Genomic DNA, 22,730 nt, shown 5'->3' with positions numbered 1-22,730 from the left:
GTGTTTTACGGATCCATGGATCGGATCCGCAAAACACATACGGACGTCTGAATGGAGCCTATATGGGGTGATCACCCCCTGTCATTGATCACCCCCCTGTAAGGCTCCATTCAGACGTCCATATGTGTTTTGCGGATCCATGGATCCGTAAAACACTGACACCGCAGATCCGCAAAACACATGGACGTCTGAATAGAGCCTTACAGGGGGGTGATCAATGACAATCACCCCCCTGTAAGGCTCCATTAAAACATTTTTTTGGCACAAGTTAACGGAAATTGTTTTTTGTTTTTTCTTACAAAGTCTCGTATTCGACTTACTTGTGACAAAAAATAAAATCTCACATGAACTCACCATACCCCTCACGGAATCCAAATGCGTAAATTATAATAATGACAACTTTGTATAAAAAAAATGGGAAAAGTTGACTTTTAGAGAGATATTTCTCTCACCCAGCATGGGTATATGTAAAAATACGGCGATACCACATGTGTGACACTTTTTTGCAGCCTAGGTGGGCAAAGGGGCCCAAATTCTAAAGAGCACCTTTAGGATTTCACAGGACTTTTTTTTACACATTTGAATTTCAAACTACTTCTCACGCATTAGGGCCCCTAAAATGCCAGGGCAGTATAACTACCCCACAAGTGACCCCATTTTGGAAAGAAGACACCCCAAGGTATTCCGTGATGGGAATAGTGAATTAATGGAAGTTTTTATTTTTTGTCATAAGTTAGTGGAATGTGAGACTTTGTAGGAAAAAAAAAATCTGCATTTTCCACTAACTTGTGACAAAAAATAAAAAGTTCTATGAACTCACTATGCCCATCAGCAAATTCCTTATGGTGTCTACTTTCCAAAATGGGTTTTTCTACTGTCTGGGCATTGTAGAACCTCAGGAAACATGACAGGTGCTCAGAAAGTCAGAGCTGCTTCAAAATGCGGAAATTCACATTTTTGTACCATAGTTTGTAAACGCTATAACTTTTACCCAAACCATTTTTTTTACCCAAACATTTTTTTTTATCAAAGACATGTAGTACAATAAATTTTGAGAAAAATTTATATAGAAATGTTGTTTTTTTTTTTTAAACATTTTACAACTGTAAGTGAAAAATGAAATTTTTTGGCAAAAATGTTGGTAAATTTCGATTAATAACAAAAAAAGTAAAAATGTCAGCAGCAATGAAATGCCACCAAATGAAAGCTCTATTAGTGAGAAGAAAAATTCATTTGGGTGGTAAGTTGCATGACCGAGCAATAAACGGTGAAAGTAGTGTAGTGCAGAATTGTAAAAAGTGGTCTGGTCATTAAGCTAGGGGGGCTGAAGTGGTTAAGTATGGTTTCCATTTATTTCCCCACTATTGATGCCAGGCTTACTGGCCTATAATTGCCCGATTCCTCCCTACTACCTTCTTTGTGAATGGGCACAACATTTGCTAATTTCCAATCTTCTGGGACGACTCCTGTTGCCAGTGATTGGTTAAATAAATCTGTTAATGGTTTTGCTAGTTCACCGCTGAACTCTTTTAATAGCTTTGGGTGTATCCCATCAGTCCCCTGTGACTTATTTGTATTAATTTTAGACAGCTGACTTAGAACCTCTTCCTCTGTAAAGACACATGCATCAAAAGATTTATTAGTCTTCTTTCCTAACTGAGGTCCTTTTCCTTCATTTTCCTTTGTAAAAACTGAACAGAAGTATTCATTAAGGCAGTCAGCTAGTTCTTTATCTTCTTCCATATACCTTCCTTCTTTTGTTTTTAATTTGGTAATTCCTTATTTTAGTTTCCTTTTTCATTTATGTATCTCAAGAATGCCTTTATCGCCTTTTTCCCTGACTGAGCTAATTTCTCTTCTGCCTGTGCTTTAGAAGCTCTTATAACTTGTTTGGCCTCTCTCCGCCTAATCTTATAAATTTGCCTGTCATCCTCGTTTTCTTTTTTTTATTTTTTATTTTTTTATAATTCCTAAATGCTATCTTTTTGTTTTTAATGATTTTGGCCACTTCTGGTGAGTACCACAGTGATCTCTTCCTTTTTTTTGCTTTTACTGACAAGCCTAATGCAATTTTCTGTTGCCTTCAATAGTGCCACTTTTAAGTAGTGCCATTTCTCCTGGACTCCAATTAAACTGTTCCAATCTGATAGCGACTTGTATACCGTTAATCTAATTTTAGAAAAGTCAGTTTTTTAAAACTTTTGTTTTTGTGTGGTGTTACTCGGTCACTGTACTTATAGTAAACCACACTGACTGGTGATCACTAGATCCCAAGCTTTTCCCTACAGTAATATCATATACCAAATTCTAATTTGTAAATACTAAATCTAAAATGGCCTCCTTCCGGAATGGCTCCTCTTGCTTTAGAGATAATCCCAGTAGAGAATTTAGAATATCTGTACTCCTGGCAGAACTAGCTATTTTTTGTTTTCCAGTTTACATCTGGAAGATTGAAGTCTCCCGTAATGATAACTTCCCTCTTCAATGTCATTTTAGCTATTTCCTCAACTAGTAGATCATCAAATTCTTTGACTTGGCTACGTGGTCTATATATCACACCTACACGAGTTACCTTATGATTATCAAGCTGCAAGGTTACTCAAACTGACTATAAATTGTTCTCACTAACTTGTATCAAATTAGATTTTATGCTATCTTTCACATACAGGGTCACCCCTCCTCCCTTCTTGCCTTCTTTGTCTTTCCTGTATAGAGAGAACCCTGGTATTGATATATCTTAGTCATTACTCCCCTTGAACCACGTCTCAGTAACAGCCACTACATCTATATTCTCAGATGCCATTTTAGCCTCAAGTTCATTGATCTTATTCCCTAAACTGTGAGCATTTGTAGACAAGAATCTGAGCTGGTCATTTCTTAACCTTTGTGCTACTGGCATCTTCTGGCATTGTTCCGGGGGGCAGTTGGACTGCTGGATTATCATTTTTTTGCCCCCCTTTCCTAGTTTAAATGCTCCTTAGCAAATACTTGGAACTGTTCACCGAGGACATTCGTTCCCTTGAGAGAAAGATGCAAACCATCTTTCTTGTACAGTTCTTTTCCATTCCAACAAGAGCTAACATGAGACACAAAGCCAAACCCTTGGTTCAGACACTATTCACCAAGCCATACATTGAATTCCTTAATGCGCATCTTCGTGTCATGCTGAACGTTATTCACAGGCAAAACTGCAGAGAATGGAACAGTTGATGCAACCTCCCGTATATCCTTTCCAAGTGTGTGAAAAGCTTCTTTCACCTTTGAAACCTCATTGCAAGCCAGATCGTTTGTCCCAAGATGGACAATAACATCCACTTCCCTTTACTGCTTTGCTTGCCTAACAATATTAAGGATCCGTTGTCTATCCCTGCTAGCGGTAGCACCAGGGAGACATCTCACAACACCATTCTCCTCAAACTTCACACCTCTTATGGTGGAATCGCCCACCAACAGCTGCTTACTATCAGTCCTCACCTGATAGTAAGCAGCACACTTTAGTGCACACTTATTAACTGTAGAAGCTTTGCAACAGGGTTTTGCTGAAAAAAAGGCTAGCTTCTACACATAAAAAACGGTCTGTTTAAAAGTGTATGTATTTGTCTTGTGCAGTGCAACACATATGCAGTTATAAACAACTCTAGCCCTGCAGACCTACAATAACTGCCCCTATCCTGTCTCCAATGATAAAACATTTCAATGAAGTGATTCAATCTACCGAACAAAATAAATCTTCTCTATCTCTAATATGATCACATCAGTGGCTGAGCTCAGAATTGCATCTCTGGACCAGCCAATATCCTCCCTCCTGATTGTCTGTCAGGCTGTCTTCAAAGTATTGTGTCCAAAACTACCAGACAGGGCCTTGTCCAGGGTCATGTCATCCTCCATATTCATGTTATCTGCCCTGTTTTCCCCACTAGTGTGCTGAAATACAAATGTAAAATGGCAGGTACTGTTTTGCGCAATGTATTCAAAATTAATTGCCAACATTTTGGATATGTTTGCAAGCAGAGTTTTTATTAAATTTGGAACAAGTCAGATTAGAATCCATTTACACATCTCTAGGATATAATCATTAGTTGCCCTTTTGAAATTAAATTTTCTGCAGCAGTAATTCACTGTTTTGTACTTTGTTAGAATGGTGCGAATTTACCCCCCATGAAGTTGGATTTCCAAAATATGGAGCATTTATTCGCACAGAAGATTTTGGCAGCGAGTTCTTTATGGGACACCTCATTTACAGGAGAAAAGAACCCAAGATTTGCTTTTTGCAAGGTAAGGGCTGAAGCCTGTGTGAATGCACATTCCCCTTTACAGTTCATATACAGATATAATGTGCATTAATTACATAGTTGGAAAAAGACAAAAGCCCATCAAGTCTGACCTGTAAGGCTACTTTCACGCTCGCGTTTTTGGCAGATCGGTTATGGATCAGCAAAAACGGATCCGTTACAATAATACAACCGCTTGTATTATCTGTAACATAGCAAAGACGGATCCGTCATGAACTTGATTGAAAGTCAATGCATATTGTGCAAGATTGTGTCAGAGAAAACAGATCTGTCCCCATTGACTTGCATTGTGTGCCAGGATGGATCCGTTTGGCTCAGTTTCGTCAAGCAGACAGCAAAACCCTGCAGCCAACGTTTTGGTGTCCGCCTTCAGAGCGGAATGGAGACTGATCGGAGGCAAACTGATGCATTCTGAGCAGATCCTTTTTTTATTCAGAATGCATTAGGGCAAAACTGATCCGTTTTGGACTTTTTGTGAGAGCCCATGATGGATCTCACAAATGGAAAGCCAAAACCTGAGTGTGAAAGTAGCCTAATCCTGCTATATCGATCCACGGATCGATCCCTAGATCAGTGTCCATTTTCCTTTTAAAAAGGGGTTGGGCCAAAGGAAATGGGTGTGTAGAACAAGATTTCTATACATTGTCATAAGCCTCAATGTTATTTTGAATTAAAAAATTATCTAAATCTTTTTTGAAGCCATCTACTGTGTTTGCTGTCACCAGCTTCTGCGGCTATTCCAGAGATTTACAGATCTTACTGTAAAGAATTCTTGTAGCCTCTTATGACTGAATCTTTTTTTCTCCAGTCGTAGGGGGTGGTCCCTTGTTTTTTAGGGGGTTTAACACAGAATAGCTTCCCTTGATATTTTTTTTGTATAGTCTGTTTATATATTTGTACAGGTTAATCATGTCCCCCTTAGGCTACTTTCACACTTGCATTCAGAGCGGATCCGCCCAGACGGATCTGCTCATATAATGCAGACGATGGGATCCGTTCAGAACGGATCTGTCTGCATTATATTGTAGAAAAAATTCTAAGTGTGAAAGTAGCTTCAGACGGATCCGTCCAGACTTTACATTGAAAGTCAATGGGGGATGGATCCGTTTGAAAATTGAGCCATATAGTGTCAGACAGGGGCGTAACTAGAAGTGACTGGGCCCCACAGCAAATATTTGTAAGGGCCCCCCTCAGCGTGCTTCGCACCTCCCTCCTCCTGTGTAAACCCCACTCCTTTGGCACAGTGTAGCGGTATACTGTATATTGTGTGGCACAGTGTAGAGGTATACTGTATATTGTGTGGCACAGTATAGAGGTATACTGTATATTGTGTGGCACAGTATAGAGGTATACTGTATATTGTGTGGCACAGTGTAGAGGTATATTGTGAGGCACAGTGTAGCGGTATACTGTATATTGTGTGGCACAGTGTTGAGGTATATTGTGAGGCACAGTGTAGCGGTATACTGTATATTGTGTGGCACAGTGTAGCGGTATATTGTGAGGCACAGTGTAGAGGTATACTGTATATTGTGTGGCACAGTGTAGCGGTATACTGTATATTGTGGGGCACAGTGTAGAGGTATACTGTATATTGTGGGGCACAGTGTAGCGGTATACTGTACATTGTGTGGCACAGTGTAGCAGTATACTGTATATTGTGAGGCACAGTGTAGAGGTATACTGTACATTGTGGGGCACAGTATAGAGGTATAATGTACATTGTGAGGCACAGTATAGAGGTATACTGTATATTGTGTGGCACAGTGTAGCGGTATACTGTATATTGTGGGGCACAGTGTAAGCTATATGTGTATAACATAAACATACTCCACATGAACACTTACAGTTACATGGCTTGGTCCTTGGGGATCTCGGACGCCACTTCCACACTTTGGCCGGGGGCTCGGCGGAGCTGATGTTGTGTTTTATCCTAATGAGAAAGATTTTATAATAAGGATTTGGAGAAGGGGCAGAGGGATAGCAGAGCAGGGAGAGGCTGGTGCCGCTACTAGGGGGTCATACCATGGGACAGTAATAAAACCCACCATAATGCCCCCCCCCCAGTAGTAATAATTCTCCTTATAATGTGACAGTGCAAAAAATACCCCCTTGTAATGCCCCCAGTTGAGCTAATGTCCCCATAGTGCCCCAAAAAATGTGCCAGTATAAAATACCCCTATATAGTGCCCCCAGTAACTTCCCCCATAGTGCTCCTCTCCCCCCTTCCTGCTAGTGCCCCCCAAAATGTACCAGTATAAAATGCCCCATATATAGTGCCCCAGTAGATGCCGCTCAGTGTCCGGCCTCTGATAGGCTGCCGGCCTAGTGTCCCCCATAATGCCCCCCAATAATGTGCCAGTAAGTGCCCCTATCATGTGCCAGTATCAAGTGCCTCTCCCCCCCCCCCACATGTCCCAGTATCATAGTGCCATCTCCCCCCATGTGCCAGTATCAAGTGCCTCTCTCCTTCCCACCCCCCATGTGCCAGTATCAAGTGCCTCTTTCCTCCCCATGTCCCAGTATCATAGTGCCATCTCCCCCCCCCCACTAAAAAGTGCCAATATCAAGTGCCTCTCTCCCTCCCCCCTCCCCATGTGCCAGTATCAGGTGCCCCTCTCCCTCCCCCCTCCCCATGTGCCAGTATCAGGTGCCCCCCCCATGTGCCAGTATCAAGTGCCAACCCCCCCTCTCCCCTCCAGGTGCCAGTATCAGGTGCCTCCCCCCCCTATGTCCCAGTATCATAGTGCCATCCCCCCCCCCCCCACCACCACAAAAAAAGTGCCAGTATCAAGTGCCTCTCTCCCTCCCCCCCCCAATGCCAGTATCAGGTGCCTCTCTCCCTCCCCCCCATGCCAGTATCAGGTGCCAACCCCACTCCCATGTGCCAGTATCAGGTGCCAACCCCCCCCCCCAGGTGCCAGTATCAGGTGCCAACCCCCCTCCACCCATGTGCCAGTATCAGGTGCCTTCCGCTCCCCCATGGCAGTAACAGTCGGGTATTAAAAAATAAATAATAAACACTTCTACTTACCTCCATGTCAGCGATGCGATGCAGCCTCTTCCTGTGTCCCGCCTTGTATTCTGTCCCGCCCTGTATGCCCTTATATGGAGTCAGTGCTTGTATTTCAGAAAAGAGTCTGCTGGGATTCGAACCCAGGACCTTCTGCTTCAGAGGCAGAGCAGCTAACCACTAGACCATAAGAGCTGCCTTGAGGCTGAGTGAAAAAATATGAGACTTCTACTGTTATAGCTGGCTAAGTGTACATCTATACACATGGCAGCTGTTCATATATAGAGATGTAGCAGAGCTGAATGTGCAGGGACAGCTGTCATATACAGATATAGCAGTGCTAGGTGTGTTTGGGCAGCTGTCATGTGTATAGATGTATTTTTTTTTTTTTTACAGTCAGTTGTAATGCAGCCTTTATGGCTGTGAGGGTAAATGCTTTGCCACTGATTCACTTATAGATTGGAGGTTGTGGGTTCGAATCCCAGACCAGGAGACTTTTAGCAGACAGTAAAATTAGATCACTCTAGCGGCTGTGAAGGGGCCCTGAACACGATATTTATCTAACTTGAAAATAAACTGTCACACACGCTGCTTGGGGCGCCGGGCCCCCTTGGCAGCCCGGGCCCCGAAGCAGCTGCTTCCCCTGCTTCCCCGGTAGTTACGCCACTGGTGTCAGATTCAAACGGATCCGTCCCCATTGTAAGTCTGGACGGATCCGTTTGCCTCCGCACGGCCAGGCGGACACCCAAATGCTGCAAGCTGCGTTCAGGTGTCCGCCTGCTGAGCGGAGCGGAGGCCAAACGCTGCCAGACTGATGCATTCTGAGCGGATCCGCATCCACTCAGAATGCATTAGGGCTAGACGGATGCGTTCGGGCCGCTTGTGAGAGCCTTTAAACGGAACTCACAAGCGGAGCCCAGAACGCAAGTGTGAAAGTAGCCTTAGACGTCTTTTTTTTATGGCTAAACATATTCAGTTTATTTAATCTTTGCTCACAATTAATATCTTCGAGGCCCTTTATGAGTTTAGATGATCTCCTCTGTACTTTTTCTAACTTTTGATAGACTGGTGCCCAGAACTGAACTGCATATTCCAGTTGAGGCCACAACGCTTTGTCTATACAAAGGCAATGGCAGTATTATATCCCTGTCCCGCGAGTCCATACCTCTTTTAATAGAGAACTAAATTATGTTGGCCTTACAGGCAGCTGACGGGCATTGCATGCTGTTATTTAGTCTATGATCTACTTAGGGTACTTTCACACTAGCGTTATTCTTTTCTGGCATAGAGTTCTGTCCTAGGGGCTCAATACCCGAAAATAACTGATCAGTTTTATCCTAATGCATTCTGAATGGAGAGCAATCCGTTCAGGATGCATCTGGATGTCTTCAGTTCAGTCTTTTTGCCTTTTCAGGACGGAGATAATACCGCAGCATGCTGCAGTTTTATCTCTGTCAAAAATTCCGGAACACTTGCTGGAATAACGTATCCGGAATTTTGTCCCATTGAAATGCATTAATGCCGGATACAGCCCCGAGTGTTCTGGCAAAACGGATCCGGCATTGTGGTCTGCGCATGCCCAGACCGCAAAAAATTTGAAAAAAAAAATGCCACCTGATCCGGCATTTCAATGCATTTGTCATACGGATCCGAATGACAAATGCCATCAGTTTGCATACATTTTGACAAATCCGGAACTGCCTGCCGGAATCCTCTGCTGCAAGTGTGAAAGTACCCTAATACACCTAGATCAGGCATGCTCAACCTGCGGCCCTCCAGCTGTTGTAAAACTAGATCTCCCACAATGCCCTGTTGTAGGCTGATAGCTGTAGGCTTTTCAAGCATGCTGGGAGTTGTAGTTTTAAAACAGCTGGAGGACTGCAGGTTGAGCATACCTGACCTAGATCCTTCTCAACAAATGACTCTCCCAGTTTTACTCCCCCTAGGACATATGCTGCATGCAGATTATTAGCCCCAAGTGCATAACTTTTATATTTACAGTATCTATATTGAACCTAATTTGCCAAGTGGAGGCCCAAACAGTAAGTTTGTCCAAGACAGCTTGTAACTTATTAACATCTTCCATAGACTGTACCGTATTACACAGTTTGGTGTCATCTGCAAAAATAGAAACCGCACTATTAATCCCATCCTCTGTGTCATTAATGAATAAGTTAAATAATAGCTGACCCAGCACAGAACCTTGAAGTACACCACTTATAACCGGGGACCAGAGTATGAATCATTGACCACAACTCTTTGACACGATCATGAAGCCAACTTTCAATACAAATACAAATTAGATTTTCTAAACCAATAGACCTTAATTTACCCATTATTCGTCTATGTGGGTCAATATCAAACACCCTTAATATTTAAAGGCTGAATACTTTTTACTCATTTTGGGCTAATAATTATTCTTTTATTTGTTTTTTATTAAAAATGTTCAGCCACTAGGGTTAAAAAATCAGTCCGTTTGTAGAGTTTTATTCTCAGTCTCCTGACCTTATAAACACTCAATATAGCTAAACTTTTATCAAACTGGTAAGAATATAGCTTAGATGAGTTATCATGAGGTCAAGAGATTAGAGCTAAAGCTTCACATGAGCCATTGGCTGAAAGAACTGAGAAGTGATTATTTGCAAAGAGACAGTTTTTTTTTATTTTTATTTTTTTTAACCCTTGTATCTAAAAAAACACTGAACATTTTAATGAAGACTAATTAAAAAATGGCTTGTAGCTTGAAATCCGTAAAATGCAATCATGAAAAAAATTATTTATTATTAAAGCGCCATTAATTCCATAGCGCTGTACATATGAAAAGGGGTATACATACATAATACAGACAATTGCACTAAGCATAGACAAGACGAGTTATAAACTGGTACAGAAGGAGAGAGAGCCCTGCCCGTGAGGGCTTATAATCTACATGGTATGGGAGAAGGACACAGTAGGTGAGGGTGAAGCTGGTCAAGACGGTATAGTGGCAGCAGGGTCACTGGTTGTAGGCTTGTCTGAAGAGGTGGGTTTTTAGGTTTCTTTTGAAGGATTTCACTGTAGGTAAGAGTCTGATATGTTGGGGTAACGAGTTCCAGAGAATGGGGGATGCACCAGAGAAGAGAGTCAAAAAGCAAGTGAAAGTCCAGATGTTTAAAGTTCCTGAGGGGGTAGGGGTGTGTGAAGAGAAGGTGAGTAGGTTGTGGTCAGATAGGGGGAGAGGCAGGTAAAGATAAGATCCAGAGTGTGACCATCTCTGTGGGTGGGAGCGGAAGACCACTGTTAGAGGCTGAAGGAGGAATAGAGTGATGGGAGTTTAGAGGCTGAGTGGCAGGTGTCAATAGGAATGTTCATGTCACCCATAATGATAGTGGGGATGTCTGCAGAAAAAGAGTGTAGAAGCCAGGTGTTAAAGTGGTCAAGAAAGATGGTGGCTGGGCCTGGGGGGCAGTAAATGACAGCTACTTGGAGGGAGAGTAGATGTGAACAGAGTGTACTTCAAATGAAGTGAGCATAATGGAGGGTGGCAGTGGAGTTGGGCGTAGGAGCAGGTGTCTGAAAGGAGAAGACCAACTCCTCCACCATGTTTGCAGCCAGGGGGCAGGGGGGAGGGTGAGTTAAATGAAAACCACCATAAGAGAGTGCAGCAGGGAAGGAGGTGTCAGAGGGAGTCAGCCATGTTTCTGTGAGACCCAGAAAGAAAAGTTATCGAGAGATGAAGAGGTCATGAATGTAGGGCAGTTTGTTACAGACAGAGCATGCATTCCATAATACTCCTGCAAGAGGAACCAAAGGAGCAGGAGTCAGAGGAATGGTTATTAGGTTTGAGGGGTTGCAAAAACTTGTGGAAGGAGATTTGTAGTAGGAGGTAGAGGTGATAGTGGGGATTTGCTGAGAGGGGCCTGGATTTGGAGACATATCACCAGCAATAAGGAGAAGCAGAGAAAGGTCCAAAGGTGTCCATAGACTTTAAGTAACCTTAAATAATTTGATTTATTTATACTGATCCCAGTTAAGTGGTATTTAAATGTCTGTAGTTGCAAACCATGTGCTATCCACATATTTCCTGTGATGTGTATGTTCCGCGATCACTCAAAAACGCAACCATCGATTTCAACAAAACTTGGTATACGCATCCCTTGCTACCTGGAAAGAAATCTTGTGTTGGTCACAGCTCTCTAGGACCGTTCCTGAGATATTCCCAAAATAATACCTGCATTAGCCAATACAAGCCTTGCAAGTCTTTCTCTTCATATCCAAACTGCCATACACATAGTCACATCAGCCAATAGAAGCTTGCAAGCCCTTAGTCTCCTCATACACACAGTTTTACTTCAGGTTTCCATAACAACCCAGCCATTTTTCTTCACTGCTATAGGTCCGCTTTAGGCTAGGGCAGCGATAGGCAAACTGCGGCTCTCCAGCGGTTGCCGAACTACAACTCCCAGCATGCAAAGACTGCCTACATCTTTCAGCCTACAGCAGGGCATGGTGGGAGTTGTAGTTGTGCAACAGCTGGAGAGCCGCAGTTTGCCTATCAACTGGGCTAGGGCTACACGACGACATGTGTAGTTTGACGATAAGTCGCACGACACATAGGGCATAACTACACTGCTACATGTGTCGCACGACATTGATGTTGCACCAGTGTTGCGCGACAATTTTTATAATGATAGAAATTGTCCCACAGGATTGGCGCATGGCATATGTGGTGCCAATATTCAAAAAGGGGCCAAAAACAGAGCCTGGAAACTATAGGCCGGTAAGTTTAACATCTGTTGTGGGTAAACTGTTTGAAGGTTTTCTGAGAGATGCTATATTGGAGCATCTCAACAGAAATAAGCAAATAATGCCATATCAGCATGGCTTCGTGAGGGATCGGTCATGTCAGACTAATTTAATCAGTTTCTATGAGGAGGTAAGTTCTAGACTTGACAGCGGCGAATCAATGGATGTCGTATATCTGGACTTCTCCAAAGCATTTGACACTGTACCACATAAAAGGTTAGTATATAAAATGAGAATGCTCGGACTGGGAGAAAACATCTGTATGTGGGTAAGTAACTGGCTCAATGATAGAAAACAGAGGGTGGTTATTAACGGTACACACTCAGATTGGGTCACTGTCACTAGTGGGGTACCTCAGGGGTCAGTATTGGGCCCTATTCTCTTCAATATATTTATTAATATTTATTAATGATCTTGTAGAAGGCTTGCATAGTAAAGTTTCAATTTTCGCAGATGACACTAAACTGTGTAAAGTAATTTACACTGATGAGGACAGTATACTACTACAGAGGGATCTGGATAGATTGGAGGCTTGGGCAGATAAGTGGCAGATGGGGTTTAACACTGATAAATGTAAAGTTATGCACATGGGAAGGGAAAAATGCAAGTCACCCGTACATACTAAATGGTAAAACACACGGTAACACTGACATGGAAAAGGATCTAGGAATTTGAATAAACAGCAAACTAAGACGACTGAGGGGAGATCTAATTAATATGTATAAATATATCAGGGGTCAGTACAGAGATCTATCCCATCAGCTATTTATCCCCAGGACGGTGACTGTGACGAGGGGACATCCTCTGCGTCTGGAGGAAAGAAGGTTTGTACACAAACATAGAAAAGGATTCTTTACGGTAAGAGCAGTGAGAATATGGAACTCTCTGCCTGAGGAGGTGGTGATGGCGAGTACAATAAAGGAATTCAAGAGGGCCCTGGACGTATTTCTGGAGCTTAATAATATTACAGGCTATAGCTACTAGAGAGGGGTCGGTGATCCAGGGAGTTATTCTGATGGCCTGATTGGAGTCGGGAAGGAAGTTTATAGTCCCCTAAAGTGGAGAAAATTGGCTTCTACCTCACAGGGTTTTTTTTGTTTTGTTTTTTGCCTTCCTCTGGATCAACTTGCGGGATAACAGGCCGAACTGGATGGACAAATGTCTTTTCTCGGCCTTATGTACTATGTTACTATGTATAGTCTATGGTGTTGCACTGCCATATTTGACATGCTGCGACACGACAGTTGCAAAAAATTCATCCAGGATGGACTTTTCTGCGACTGTTGTGTCGCAGTCGCAGCATAACACCATAGCCTATCATTATAAAAATTGTTGAGACAAAATGTCGCGCAACACAGGTCATCGTGTAGCCCTAGTATTAGAGGGGCTGGGCGCTGTGGAGGTCACTGTTAAAGGGGCGGGCACTGTAAAGGTCACTGTTAAAGAGGCTTTCACGGTGGATGTTTCTGTTAGGGGCAGGCCGCTGTGAAGGTCATTGTTAAAGGGGCAGGGGCCACTATTAAAGGGGCAACTGCTGTGGAGGTCACTTTTAAGGCACCAGGGTAGTGTGAGGTCACGGTTAAGGGGGCGGGCCACTGAGGAGGTCACTTTCAAGGGAGTGGGGAGCTGTAAAACTCACTGTTAAAGGGGCGAGCTGCTGTGAAGGTCAAAGTTAAGGGCTGGGGGACTGTGGAGTTCACTGTTAAAGGGATGGGGTGCTGTAGAGGTCACTGTTATGGGGATACTGTCGATATCTTTTAACGACACACACAAACTTTAAATGAAATAGATGAAATATACCCTTGTGAAGCCGGGTCTTTCTGCTAGTTGTATGAATAAAGATTGTACACAAATCTTGAGGTTTGGGGAATAGTTTATATGATTACAGAATCTATGGATTACTTATCCACTGCCTATTTGCATCTTTGGTAAAATATAGAATTTTGTATTCGAACCTGTTCTCATGAACTTAAAGGGGTTGTCCGGGTTCAGAGCTGAACCCGGACATAACTCTATTTTCACCCCGGCATCCCCCCTGACAGGAGCATTAGAGCAGTTCATGATCCGATGCTCTCCTTTGCCCTGCGCTAAATTGCGCAGGGCAAAGACATTTTTGGGAGATCCGGTGACATACCAGGGCTGCCATGAAGCCCGTTGACGTCACCGGCACTGATGGGCGGAATTTAGTACTGTCCTAGCAAGTAAAACGGTTAGGGCAGCGCTAAAGCCTGCCCATCAGAGCCGGTGATGTCACCGTACACACTGCCAGGCAGAAGTTTCCGCCCGGCAGTGTGTTACTGAAAACAAAAGAACCTGTCCCCAAAGGGAGCGCATCGGAGCATGAGATGCTCCGATGCTAGCCTCACCCTGAGGCTGCCTGGGTGAAAATAAAGGGTTCAGCTCCTAACATATATAGTTACAAACTTGCCTATCACCATCTGCCTTACTGGTTATATGTATTTTCTCATATTTCTAGGAGTCTGGGGCAGTGCTTTTGCAGCCAACCTTGATGAGATCTGGGCTCGTGCATCTGGCACAGGCATACGGTGGCTTAATTCTTTGACTGATGTTATCAGGGTAATAGGTAAGGTATGATTAATTGTCCTGTCACTTGCATTTCCTTTAGTGAACAATATTTTAACCCCTTCAGGACCCTGCTATATTTCACTTTAAGGACCAGGCTGTTTTTTTGGAAATTTGATATGTCACTTTATGTTGTGATAAGTTTGGAACGCTTTTACTTATCCAAGCCATTCTGAGACAGTTTTTTCATGACACATTGTACTTCATGATAGTATGAAATTTTAGTCAATATTTCTCTTTTTTTTTTTTTATCCCAAATTTACTACTAAATTAGAAAAAGTTGCAATTTTCCAAATTTAAATTTCTCAGTTTTTAAAACAGGTAGTGATACCTCATATAATAGTTATTACTTTACATTTTCCATATGTCTACTTTATGTTTTGATTTTGGGAATGCCATTTTATTTTTTGGGGACGTTAGAAGACTTATAAGTTTAGAAGCAAATATGGAAATAACTGCTGTACGGTCACAGAGCAGGGCGCAGAAGGAAAGGAGTGCCATGTGGTTTTTGAAGGGCAGATTTCACTGGGATAATTTTAAGTTGCCATGTCACATTTGAAAACCCCCTGATGCACCCCTAGAGTAGAAACTCCGAAAAAAGTTACCCCATTTTGGAAACTACAGGATAAGGTGAGTAGTGAAGCGTCTATATTATTGGTCAAAAAGTCAGAGGTACCACGCCCATTTTATTATTTACCAAAAACCCTCTCGTCAACACGCCCCCTTTAATCCTCTTGACAGGTCCCTCACCCCTTCGCCTCCTCCCTCCCAAATTTGTCTAGAGACCGTGTTATATTATTATGGTAGATTTTTATAGGAATTTATTTGGATTTTTATTAGGTTTTTAATAGCTTGATAGGGGTTTTATAGTATTTTTATAGAAATGTATTAGGATTTTTATTAGTTTTAATAGCTTGATAGGGGTTTTATAGTTTTTAATAGGAATTTATTAGGATCTGTATTAGTTTTAATAGCTTGATATGGGTTTATAGGATATAATTGGTAGATATATAGATAGATATATATATATATACAGGTGCTTCTCAAAAAATTAGCATATTGTGATAAAGTTCATTATTTTCTGTAATGTACTGATAAACATTAGACTTTCATATATTTTAGATTCATTACACACCAACTGAAGTAGTTCAAGCCTTTTATTGTTTTAATATTGATGATTTTGGCATACAGCTCATGAAAACCCAAATTTCCTATCTAAAAAAATTAGCATATTTCATCCGACCAATAAAAGAAAAGTGTTTTTAATACAAAAAAAGTCAACCTTCAAATAATTATGTTCAGTTCTGCACTCAATACTTGGTCGGGAATCCTTTTGCAGAAATGACTGCTTCAATGCGGCGTGGCATGGAGGCAATCAGCCTGTGGCACTGCTGAGGTGTTATGGAGGCCCAGGATGCTTCGATAGCGGCCTTAAGCTCATCCAGAGTGTTGGGTCTTGCGTCTCTCAACTTTCTCTTCCCAATATCCCACAGATTCTCTATGGGGTTCAGGCCAGGAGAGTTGGCAGTCCAATTGAGCACAGTAATACCATGGTCAGTAAACCATTTACCAGTGGTTTTGGCACTGTGAGCAGTTGCCAGGTCGTGCTGAAAAATGAAATCTTCATCTCCATAAAGCTTTTCAGCAGATGGAAGCATGAAGTGCTCCAAAATCTCCTGATAGCTAGCTGCATTGACCCTGCCCTTGATAAAACACAGTGGACCAACACCAGCAGCTGACATGGCACCCCAGACCATCACTGACTGTGGGTACTTGACACTGGACTTCAGGCATTTTGGCATTTCCCTCTCCCCAGTCTTCCTCCAGACTCTGGCACCTTGATTTCCGAATGACATGCAACAGTCCAGTGCTGCTTCTCTGTAGCCCAGGTCAGGCGCTTCTGCCGCTGTTTCTGGTTCAAAAGTGGCTTGACCTGGGGAATGCGGCACCTGTAGCCCATTTCCTGCACACGCCTGTACACGGTGGCTCTGGATGTTTCTACTCCAGACTCAGTCCACTGCTTCCGCAGGTCCCCCAAGGTCTGGAATCGGTCCTTCTCCACAATCTTCCTCAGGGTCCGGTCACCTCTTCTCGTTGTGCAGCGTTTTCTGCCACACTTTTTCCTTCCCACAGACTTCCCACTGAGGTGCCTTGATACAGCACTCTGGGAACAGCCTATTCGTTCAGAAATTTCTTTCTGTGTCTTACCCTCTTGCTTGAGGGTGTCAATGATGGCCTTCTGGACAGCAGTCAGGTCGGCAGTCTTACCCATGATTGCGGTTTTGAGTAATGAACCAGGCTGGGAGTTTTTAAAAGCCCCAGGAATCTTTTGCAGGTGTTTAGAGTTAATTAGTTGATTCAGCTGATTAGGTTAATAGCTCGTTTAGAGAACCTTTTCATGATATGCTAATTTTTTTAGATAGGAATTTTGGGTTTTCATGAGCTGTAATGCCAAAATCATCAATATTAAAACAATTAAAGGCTTGAACTACTTCAGTTGGTGTAATGAATCTAAAATATATGAAAGTCTAATGTTTATCAGTACATTACAGAAAATAATGAACTTTATCACAATATGCTAATTTTTGGAGAAGGACCTGTGTATATATATACATATATATATATATATATATATATATATATAGATATATAGATATATATATATATATATATATATATATATATATATATATATCTATATCTCTATATATCTATATATCTATCTATATATATATATATATATATATATATATAGATAAAAATAGATATTATTTTAATAAATTAGTAAGATAGACTATAGATAGTTAGATAAAAAGATAGATAGATAATTGATAGAAGGATTTTTATTAGTTTTAATAGCTTGATAGGGTTTTTTTAAGGATTTTTATTGAAATGTATTAGGATTTTTATTAGTTTTAATAGCTTAATAGGGGTTTTATAATTTTTTTATAGGATAGGAATTTTTTTAGGATTTGTATTAGTTTTAATAGGATATAATTGGTAGATAGATAAAATAGATATTATTTTATCAAATTAGTTTTAAATATTTTATGTAAAGACAAATTTAACAAGTCGAGTGTTAGTGACGTTGAGAGTTATACCCATAGATAGATAGATAGATAGATGGAAAGATAGAAGGATTTTTATTAGTTTTTTTTTATTTATTTTTTTAGATATGTGTTTTAACATTGCATCGTATTTCTTTGTTTTTATTAGTATTTTTATTAGGTTTTTAATAGCTTGATAGGTGTTTTATAGTATTTTTATATAAATTTATTAGGATTTGTATTAGTTTTAATAGCTTGATAGTAACATAGTATATAAGGCCGAAAAAAGACATTTGTCCATCCAGTTCGGCCTGTCATCCTGCAAGTTGATCCAGAGGAAGGCAAAAAAAAACTGAGGTAGAAGCCAATTTTCCTCACTTTAGGGGAATAAAAAATTCCTTCCCGACTCCAATCAGGCAATCAGAATAACTCCCTGGATCAACGATCCCTCTCTAGTAGCTATATCCTGTAATATTATTGCGCTCCAGAAATACATCCAGGCCCCTCTTAAATTCCTTTATTGTACTCACCATCACCACCTCCTCAGGCAGAGAGTTCCATAGTCTCGCTGATCTTACCGTAAAGAATCCGCTTCTATGTTTGTGTACAAACCTTCTTTCCTCTAGACACAGATGATGTCCCCTCGTCACAGTCACAGTCCTGGGGATAAACAGATGATGGGATAGCTCTCTGTACTGACCCCTGATATATTTATACATAGTAATTTGATCTCCCCTCAGTCCTCTTTTTTCTAAAGTGAATAACCCTAATTTTGATCATCTTTCAGGGTACTGTAGTTGCTCCATTCCAGTTATTACTTTAGTTGCCCTCCTCTGGACCCTCTCCAGCTCTGCTATGTCTGCCTTGTTCACTGGAGCCCAGAACTGTACACAGTACTCCATGTGTGGTCTGACTAATGATTTGTAAAGTGCTAGGACTATGTTCTCATCACGGGCATCTATGCCCCTTTTGATGCAACCCATTATCTTATTGGCCTTGGCAGCAGCTGCCTGACACTGGTTTTTGCAGCTTAGTTTGCTGTTTATTAAAATTCCTAGATCCTTTTCAAAGTCAGTGTTACCGAGTGTTTTACTATTTAGTATGTACGGGTGACTTGCATTATTCCTTCCCATGTGCATAACTTTACATTTGTCAGTGTTAAACCTCATCTGCCACTTATCTTCCCAAGCCTGCAATCTATCCAGATCCCTCTGTAGTAGTATACTGTCCTATTCAGTATTAATTACTTTACACTGTTTAGTGTGATCTGCGAAAATTGATATTTTACTATGCAAGCCTTCTACAAGATCATTAATAAATATATTGAAGAGAATAGGGCCCAATACTGACCACTGAGGTACTCCACTAGTGACAGTGACCCAATCTGAGTATGTACCGTTAATAACCACCCTCTGTTTTCTATCATTGAGCCAGTTACTTACCCACTTAGACGTTTTCTCCCAGTCCGAGCATTCTCATTTTATATACTAACCTTTTATGTTGTACAGTGTCAAATGCTTTGGAGAAGTGCAGATACACGACATCCATTGATTCGCCGCTGTCAAGTCTAGAACTTATCTCGTCATAGAAACTGATTAAATTAGTTTGACATGACCGATCCCTCACGAAGCCATGCTGATATGGCGTTATTTGCTTATTTCCGTTAAGATGCTCTAACATAGCATCTCTCAGAAAACCTTCAAACAGTTTACCCACAACAGATGTTAAACTTACCGGCCTATAGTTTCCAGGCTCTGTTTTTGGACCCTTTTTGAATATTGGCACAACATTTGCCACGCACCAATCCTGTGGGTGTCAGGGAACCATGAACCAGACGTACAACGAGAGATGAGTGGAAATAAGAAGGCTTTATTGAAAATCAAGCTGTAAGGCCAAAGTCCAAACGGATGGCTAAACCGAAGCAGGGTCTTGCGAAGCCAGAGGTCAGGAACCAGGAGGGTAATCAGACGAAGCCTGGATCAGGAACCAGCAGGGTAGTCAGACGAAGCCTGGATCAGGAACCAGCAGGGTAGTCAGACGAAGCCAGGATCAGGAACCAGAAGCAGCAGCAGTCTTAGAAGCATGTGAACACAGGAGGACCAAGCAAGGAACTGAAGCCACAGACCTCCTATATATGAGCTAGGCATCCAGCTCCTCCCAGTGGGAAGGAGAAGCCGCTGGGTGGGAGGCTACAAGAAACCCAGAAACCAAGATGGCCGCCAGCACATGTCAAACGAAGGAGAACAGCAAGAAGGTAAGACCATGACAGTACCTCCCCCTCAAGGGCCCCTCCTTCGCGGAGTGAAAAACGGTTTCTGAGGGAAGCGTGCGTGGAAGGCTCGGAGCAAGGCAGGAGCATGGACATCTGCGGAGGGAACCCAGGAACGCTCCTCTGGACCATAACCACGCCAATGGACCAAAAACTGCACCCGACCGCGGACCAGGCGTGAGTCCAGGATATTGCTCACCTCATACTCCTCACGATTGCCCACTTGGACCGGACGAGACCGAGGAAGTGAAACGATTACACACCAGTGGCTTCAACAGGGAGACATGAAACACGTTGGAGATCCGCATGCCAGGAGGAAGCGCAAGGGCATAGGCTACCGGGTTTACCCTGCGAAGCACTCGGAAGGGACCAACAAAGCGAGGCGCCAGCTTGGGAGTGGGCACTCGAAGGTTGAGGTTGCGGGTGGACAACCATACGCGGTCTCCGACCTGGTAGGAAGGAGCGGGCGCTCGTCTGCGATCAGCCTGGAGTCTCTGGCGCTGCGCAGAGACCTCAAGGGACCTCTGGATCTGTACCCAAGAAGCACGTAGGACGGAAAGGTGATCCTCCACAGCCGGAATATCCTGGGGCGAGAATACCTCCGGTAACACGGCAGGTTGGAACCCATAATTGGCCATGAAGGGAGACGTCCCAGAGGAAGAGTTCACCGCCGTGTTCCTGGCAAACTCAGCCCAAGGCAGGAGGTCAACCCAATTGTCTTGGTGATCGGAGACATAGCAACGAAGGAATTGCTCCAAGGCCTGATTGGATCGTTCTGCGGCCCCATTGGACTGAGGGTGGTAGGCCGAGGAAAAAGAGAGATGAATCCCCAACTGGGAGCAAAAGGAGCACCAGAACCTGGACACGAACTGACTCACCCAGTCAGACACAATCTCCTTGGGCAAACCGTGCAACCGGAAGACCTCCCTGGCAAAAATCGTGGCCAACTCTTGTGCAGAGGGTAACTTCTTGAGAGGAACACAGTGGCACATTTTGGAAAACCGATCCACAATCATGAGAATGACCGTATGGCCTCGGGATGCAGGGAGGTCCACAATGAAATCCATCCCCAGGTGTGACCATGGACGCTCCCCGGTGGCTATGGGTTGCAAAAGGCCCAACGGACGGTGCCGAGGGGACTTACTCTGGGCACAAACGGAGCATGCCGCTACATATGCGGCGATGTCGGAACGTAGAGAAGGCCACCAGAACAGACGTGAAACAGCCCAGGACAGCTGATTCTTTCCAGGATGCCCCGCGGCCTTGGAGTTATGGTAGGTTCGCAACAACAGAGTGCGCAACTCCTCAGGCACAAAACATCTGCCGTTGGGTCTCCCAGAGGGAGCACCAGATTGAGCCGCCAAAATCTGCTCACCCAGGGGAGAGGTCAGGCTGGTGCGAATGGCGGCCAGGATCTGATTCGGAGGTATGACCGAAGTCGGAATCGACTCCTCCCCGGACAGCTCGGAGTACTGCCGTGATAAGGCATCCGCTCTGATGTTCTTGGAACCGGGTAGGTAGGAGACCACGTAATTAAAACGTGACAAGAACAGAGCCCATCTGGCCTGACGTGGTGTCAATCTCTTGGCCTCAGAGAGGTAGGTCAGATTCTTGTGGTCCGTCAGGATGAGAACCGGACCCACCGAGCCCTCGAGCAAGTGCCTCCATTCTTTAAGGGCCTGCACGATGGCCAATAACTCCCTGTCACCAATCTGATAGTTGCACTCCGCGGAAGACAGTTTCCGGGAGTAAAACCCACAAGGGAGCAGAGGACCCTCTGGTGTTCTACGCTGAGACAGAAGGGCGCCTACTCCCGTCTCAGACGCGTCCACCTCGAGGACAAAAGGCAACCCAGGGTTGGGATGCGACAGAATCGGAGCCGACACAAAGGCGGACTTTAGAGCCTCAAAAGCTCGGATGGCCTCGAGCGGCCAGACCTGGGGATTACTGCCCTTCCTGGTCAGATCCGTGAGAGGCTTGGCTAGCATGGAAAAGTCCCTGATGAACTTCCGATAATAATTGGCGAAGCCCAAAAAGCGCTGCAGGGCACGAAGACCACTGGGCTGGGGCCACTGTAAGACAGCCGAAACCTTCTCAGGATCCATGGAGAACCCCTCAGCGGAAATGATGTAACCTAAGAAGGTTACCTGGGATCGGTGAAATTCGCATTTCTCAAGCTTACCGAACAGCTTGTTCTCTCGTAACCGTTGCAACACTCGTCTGACATCCAGAATGTGGGCCTCCATGGATTCAGAATATACCAAGATGTCATCCAAATAGACCCCCACACACTGCTGCAACAGGTCACGGAAAACATCGTTGATGAATTCCTGGAAGACTGCGGGCGCATTGCACAACCCAAAGGGCATAACCAAGGATTCATAATGACCGGTCCTGGTGTTAAACGCGGTCTTCCACTCATCGCCCGCCTTGATCCTTACCAGGTTATATGCCGCCCTCAGGTCGAGTTTGGTAAAGACCGTGGCCCCTTTGAGGCGATCGAACAGCTCGGAAATCAAGGGTATCGGGTAAGCGTTCTTGATCGTGATGCGATTGAGACCCCTGTAATCGATGCAAGGCCTCAACTCACCGCCCTTCTTTTTCACAAAGAAAAATCCAGCCCCTGCCGGGGACGAGGATTTGCGAATGTGTCCGCGTGAAAGCGCCTCCCTCACGTACTCCTCCATGGCCTCATTCTCCGCCACCGACAGTGGATAGACTTTGCCACGAGGAGAAACGGC

At 43.5% G+C, this 22,730-nt stretch overlaps 1 protein-coding gene across 6 annotated transcripts in view; it reads left to right on the top strand.

The window, feature by feature from the left end:
* PLA2G4F (phospholipase A2 group IVF) overlaps positions 1-22,730 on the top strand; it is a 569,872-nt gene that overhangs the window by 244,911 nt on the left and 302,231 nt on the right. For 4 of the 6 annotated variants that reach the window (XM_044271892.1, XM_044271891.1, XM_044271897.1 and 1 more), the window contains exons 15-16: positions 4,138-4,275; positions 14,567-14,674. The exons of 1 other annotated variant lie outside the window; for it this stretch is intronic. In XM_044271892.1, the coding sequence (XP_044127827.1) occupies positions 4,138-4,275; positions 14,567-14,674 (246 nt within the window). The remainder of the gene's footprint in view (positions 1-4,137; positions 4,276-14,566; positions 14,675-22,730) is intronic. One more of the 6 variants, XM_044271893.1, reaches the window with a different exon arrangement.

This window comes from Bufo gargarizans, chromosome 11 (genome assembly GCF_014858855.1).
Source record: "Bufo gargarizans isolate SCDJY-AF-19 chromosome 11, ASM1485885v1, whole genome shotgun sequence".
Classification (NCBI taxonomy): Eukaryota; Metazoa; Chordata; class Amphibia; order Anura; family Bufonidae; genus Bufo; species Bufo gargarizans.
This window is presented reverse-complemented; position numbering and strand designations above follow the sequence as displayed.